Source organism: Nelumbo nucifera, chromosome 3, assembly GCF_055504915.1.
Source record: "Nelumbo nucifera cultivar China Antique chromosome 3, China Antique-T2T, whole genome shotgun sequence".
NCBI classification, from domain to species: domain Eukaryota; kingdom Viridiplantae; phylum Streptophyta; class Magnoliopsida; order Proteales; family Nelumbonaceae; genus Nelumbo; species Nelumbo nucifera.
In genome coordinates, this window is record NC_142651.1 from 6869875 (window position 1) to 6875874 (window position 6000).

The window sequence follows — 6000 nt, forward strand, 5'->3', positions numbered from 1 at the left end:
TATCAAAATACACTATAATTCTCAATTTCTTGGATCTCTTCTCAATGTATCAAAAAATGCACCATCTAATTTACCAAACCAACACCATACTATTTTCAAACTTTGTGCATTTGTCAGTATAACATCTTCAATATAGCTTTATTCTGATTTCAATTGATTTTCGGCAGATAGGGCAAAATTGAAGTTCTTCACCGCACTTGCAACACGTCTGCTAAAAATTAATTATAACATATTAACTAAATATCTTTCCAGTTGTTCAAAGTAGCCTAATAACTGGAGAATTACAGAGCTGCATTGCCTGATGCCCACAACCAAAGGCCATGTCCATCCGATCAGTAATGCAGATGGGGCATTCCTGTACAAACCCATTAGAAAAGAATATATCAATTCTTGCCACAACGCTCATAACTCAACAACAAGATATATGCAATCAATTGCATTTTCCTCTAATCTCTATCAAGAAGAAGGGGGAACACTTATTCTGGTAATGGACTGTGTACCAAGTCATCAAAGACAGCACTAGGGGGAGCCGTGACAAGAGATATGTCATGTTCACTGTAAGAATGTCCATTCTGCTGCAAGGATGAAGGTCCATCATAAAGAGGTGTGGGCAAAGGAACCCTATCAGGAGATTCCCCTCTTGGGTGACTGCTTGAGAATGGAAAATAGAAAGAATAGGTCAGTTAAAATATAGCATCTAAGACTAGCACAACTTTCATACTGAGTGAGAACATCAAAAGCGATGCCGAACAAGTACCTTTAATACCCCAATATACCAAGCACCATTGCTGCTTCATATTGAGATGGTATTTCCATCAAGGCTGCCAGAGCAAACTCTACCTCTTTTTTCTGAATTGGGATATTCTTTAACATGATTTCTGTAAAATTTACAAACTGAACAAGCAAAAGAAGTTTTTGTCTTCAATTCATAAATGGCAGATATTACAAATAGCAGAATGAAAAGTACCAAATAAAGCATAGTATCTGGAAGTTATCAAAGGCACGGGCAGGGATGTTATCATCGAATTCTCTCATCATGTCCCAAGGTCCGTCCCCAACTCCAACTAAAATAATTGACAAGGGGAATTTACTGAAAAAAGAAAAGAGAAGTATTTAAGAATGTGAATTGCCAAGAAAAATCCAGTAAAGAACATAGGTCATTACCTGGCTTCTACAATTGCATCTACAGTTTTTTGTTCCTGTGGACTTAGTTGCCCATGTTCTGTCTCAACACTCCTTGTTACCTGTGAAGAAAAGGTTTCTTTCAGATTCGCACTCCTTGAAATGGTAGGATATTCATGATTGGCAATCCACCTACGCATGTTAAGGCATAATCAAGCTTGTCATTGTAAGTAAATTGCCGATTATATTGTTCTACTGTTCAAAGACCTGGAATCAGCAACAATAGAACATATCCATGGGAAAATTTCCATCTTGAGTGTGTTTCAGTTAACCTTTTAGTGCTCCCTTACAACATAAATGCATTCCACAATTGGCTAAATTGTGTTTTATATACAAAAAGACCAATTCTGGCCTTTCAATTTCTCTCCCTTTTAGTGCTTAGTTACAACTTCTGATTATTCTATAATTTTATTGCAAAACTAATACAATTTGTTTTTCTTATTGTTGGATTTCAATCTATTTTCTAGACTTGCAAACTATTACTTTTTATTCAACTAGGTTGTATGATCCTGGGTCTCACAATCAATATTATACAAATTATGTAAAAAGAAAGCATCCTAGCAAGTATATTGCCCATAATATCTTCTTGTATAATGCTTGATCCGTGGTGTTAGAATCCAATATAAGAATACGACTGAGCTACCAAATCAGAAGTCAGTTCAAAATTCATGCAAAAACAACATTCCTTCAAGAGCAAAGTTCCTTTTTCAAACTTAATAGAATCTGAAGCATTGCTTGGTGCAATGATAAAACCTTAGGTTGACAAGCATATGAACGTGGGTTTGAGTCTGAAAATAACCACTTTGTGGAAGAAAGATACCATAAGATTAGGTCCATTATCCTAAATTTCTGGGACCAGCATCAGGTAATGGCCTTTTAAAAAGAATGAATGATAGAAAATATACTTGCCCATCAGCAATTATCAACAAAGCATGGTGCTGACCACCACTTTGTTCAACAATAGTCATAGCCATTTCAATGATGGGTGCAAATGATGTTGGTCCTGCACAAGATAATGGAAAACCATATTTGATAAGAATCAAAACAGTTAATTTATTCAAAACAAAAATAACGCAAGGAAGAGAACTAAATATCAACCTGCTAATTGTAGATGGGGGACTAATTGTCTGTAACGCACCAAGACCTCCTCAAATCCAACACAAGATCTCTCATCTGGATAGAAACTGAAGATGCCTTGATCTTGTGTTAAAGCTGCCAAAGTTGACAAGAGGGACACCATTATCTCCTTTATCCAGATAAAATCTACCAATCAAGTTGCTAATACACATTTTCAAAAGAAACTACCATCTCCAAATCCAAAGCAGGGAATCAAGTTATCTTCATCGAATGCACTTAAGGTTCTCCCAATAATTGATATTGCTTGCTCATATGGATTTTGAGTGTCTCCAATATGGTGCTGGTTCGGATGGTTGAATGACATTTTACCTAGTTTTCATTGCATGTTAAGCATGTTGTTTACTAAATAAAAGAATCTCAAAAGCATATAGATGAGAGCAAACCTGTCCACTCATTGCTTTTTGTGAAATCAATACCAATAATGAGATTAGAATACTCAAGCCCGGCTCGTGCAAGAGCCTCAGTGACCTGAAGAGAGGTAGGTACTTGGTCATCTCACCATTATAACATGATTGAAGAATAAAAAATTCTGAACCATTCAAGTTTAGTCAATCAGCAATCAAAAAGCAAAATTGTAGATTTTGTATAATCAGTAATTTCTTACTAATCAAAAATTAAACAAACAATGACAGATCCTCAAGATATCTTAATTACCTTAACATAACTTCAGCAAAAACAACTGTTCTAGTCCATGCGTGCTTATTACAAAGTTACAAACAAGAACTAAAATCTTAATTCCATTGAATTTCCTATTAGGCTCCTTCTCTATAGTAGATTTTGAAAAAAATTAAACCTGAAAAAGTTTAGTTATACTTTTGGGCCTTTTAAAACCAAAACTTTTGTTTTCCATCACCTTTATATAGAAATAAAGTCAGCCTTAAGAAGATTAATATTGTATAATTGTGATACTTTTTCTTGTTTACAACACCCATACCCATCAGCAAAAGTGGGAATATTCCCATTCATAATTTTCTCACATGGAGTACTTAGGCTTTTCCATTTTACAAATTCTAGAAAATTCAATGCACCAACCTATCATTTCCTGGATGAAAGACCTAAAAAACTAGCAGTTCTCACCACTAAAGGAAGAATTAAAAAAAAAAATGAAGCCCTTGAGCAGATTGCATGTTGACTACATTGCCACTGGAGGTGCAAACTGCTAGTTAGAAACTGTATATAAGAAAATTATGTGATGGATCCCAGCACCCCATGAGGATGGCAGCAGGTCCATGGACATTTGGAACTGTAATGGCCATATGTTTAACCTAAGGTGGTTTCCAATATTTTGCACATGAATACACTTATATAAGTACCCTAATAAGATTAATTTACACAACAATAGGCGATGCATGTTGATATGTGGAAAATATTAGTAAAAAAAGTAAGAACTTAAAAGTTGATTTCACTCATGAATACAATTTGGTGCATGAAGATGTTCCTTTTTCCAGATTTTCCTTGATATTGTTGCAGTATAATTTCATGTAAATGAAGTAACAATTCTAGATAAAATTTCAGTTATACCCATCCCAATCATTATCTGCTATTGCCTAATTACTTTTCATACTGTAAGTGTATGATTTTGTGATCCATGAGAGGACAAATTTTCATCATGATAACTAGTAAAGTGAGATATGTGAGACATGTTTTTTCATTTGATCCCATCTGAAAAGAATTTATAGAATAGGTGCAAACAGCAAAATTGCAGATCCCATTTTGTTTGCCAAATCTTGATTTCAAGCCTAGGGAGGCTCAAATGCAATTGGCTACAATATCCCAATCCAACTATTTGTAACCCTTAATTTATGTGTCTGTTTTCCAAGTATTTTCCTATTTTGACACTACATAAACTAGAATCATTTGTTTTTAGTTTTGCATAGTATATGAACACAAACTTCGTCACTATTTCAGTCAAGTCAAAGATGATAACAGAAACTGTGAACAAATCCATTTTCAGGAAAGCCCAAACGACCTCATTCTAATCTTAATTAACAACCAGAAATTGATCTATTTCAGATGTAAATGAAAACTACAATGAAATCATTTCATTCTAGGCATCCAAACAAACTTTTCATGGAACTAGATCCCCATATCTTTGAAAAGAATGATCATCTCTTTGCTGTGAGCAGTTCTATGAGCAATGTTTTTTCTCCCACTACAAAAAAGGAAGTAGAAAGAAATGGACAGAGCAGAGGGAACAATGGAAGGACTATAGAAAAGGTGCATATGAAGTATGTGTTCAATGCCTAATCCAGGTCAACTCTGTCCAACTCGTTCACTTTTTCTATATCTTGAGACACTCGTTTTGATCCTTTCATTTTGAGGCTCTTAATGAGTTTTTATTGAAACTTTCAGGGGTGATCACCAATGTATACAACTTTGTTCTCTAAACTAAAAGAGGGGAAAAAACAAAGACTGTGACCAGTTGAGTCGTTGACTCTCGTTGGATTGATTCTTGCCCATTAGCTCCGATGGCTATAGACAACCCAGATAGAGGTTTGAAATGGATCAATAATTTCTTTGCAATTGCAGCACATGAAGTAGATCTATCTCATGCACTCAAATAAAACAATATATGAGACTCGAAAAACAAAAAAGAAAAGGGATTTTCACCTCTTCTAAGGAACTGTAGTTATCGGGTATCGTGTGAGCCACCATCAACTTTGTATTTGTTATACCCGGGCTTCTCCAAGACTAACCAATTCGATTTATTGCTTTTGGCAATCAAAACCACCAGCTACAAAGCAAAACAAACCATTCCATAATAAGAAAACCAAGAAACAGTTACGAAGAAGAGAGACCACGATTTCCAAAAAAATAAAAAAACTAAAAGCTTGTAACTTCAAATTACCAACAAAAGAGAAAACTGAAATCTGGTCTGTCCTGAAATTAGACAAATGGCTGGGGTGCAGATTAGAATTCAACCCTCCATCTCATCGTTTTATTATCTATTCATTTTCCAGTGCCATTTAGAATTAAAGAGGGAACAAAACAGAAAGAAAATTCCAGGAAAAAATGGAAGTTGTCCTGCAAATTACAGAAAGCGCGTTGGTATTAAAAGCTAAGAAAAAGAAGCGACTTCTAATGTGAATATATATACCCATTTCTGATTATTCTGAGTTTATTTGGACTGGTCTATTAAAACAATGATCATATTAATAATTATCGGTGAGCAGTAAAATGGTACTTCAATTATTGATTGATGAGATCAATGTTCTAGAAACCAATCAAGATAAACTCACTCCAAGTTTTTAGAAAGCTGTAGTGTCAATTCCCAGAAGAAGGAATAAACCTGTCTGAACTTTAAAACACACGGAGATTATTTGATGTACTCGGCTTAACTCTGACATTTCATGCAACTGTTGCATCCTCGCTAACGAATTGTCAACTCTTACAAGATTCAACCATCTAGATCTAGCCCGGTCTTTATTTGGCTCCTACTATGGTGCGTCCGATTACCTCTGAAATTTCATATCTAAAGTTCTAAGCCCCATACCCTGAACCCCTTATACCCCATAAACTCCTAACCCTAAAACCCTAAACCTTAAGGAGTTGTCCGTTTGGGGTATGCCACTTAAGTGCACTTATCTAGTGTTTTCCACACAAAAGTGTTGCTTTGATCATTTTTATGCATAAAATGCTAGAGGTGTCCATGAAAAACCGAAAAACCAAAAAATTGAACCG

The 6000-nt window shown here is 35.1% G+C and overlaps 1 protein-coding gene across 7 annotated transcripts; it reads right to left on the bottom strand.

Annotated features, from left to right (window-relative positions):
• Positions 1 to 100: 100 nt before the first annotated feature.
• Positions 101 to 5792, bottom strand: LOC104593045 (E3 ubiquitin-protein ligase RGLG2-like). 7 transcript variants are annotated; one of them, XM_010252698.3, is made up of 11 exons: positions 5168 to 5536; positions 4930 to 5053; positions 2703 to 2787; positions 2488 to 2628; positions 2281 to 2394; positions 2088 to 2185; positions 1165 to 1244; positions 968 to 1090; positions 758 to 894; positions 501 to 648; positions 101 to 355 (listed from the first exon to the last, which is right to left on the bottom strand). In XM_010252698.3, the coding sequence occupies exons 2-9, from the start codon at positions 4972 to 4974 to the stop codon at positions 888 to 890; spliced, it is 693 nt and encodes a 230-aa protein (XP_010251000.1). In that variant the 5' UTR covers positions 4975 to 5053; positions 5168 to 5536; the 3' UTR covers positions 101 to 355; positions 501 to 648; positions 758 to 887. The 7 variants fall into 7 exon arrangements, with proteins under 7 accessions (XP_010251000.1, XP_010250999.1, XP_088755767.1 ...); XM_010252697.3 differs by lacking the exons at positions 101 to 355; positions 501 to 648 and adding an exon at positions 5609 to 5791 and having other exon boundaries at positions 761 to 1090; positions 5168 to 5343; XM_088899641.1 differs by lacking the exons at positions 101 to 355; positions 501 to 648 and adding an exon at positions 5559 to 5791 and having other exon boundaries at positions 761 to 1090; positions 5168 to 5343.
• Between the last annotated feature and the right edge of the window lie 208 nt (positions 5793 to 6000).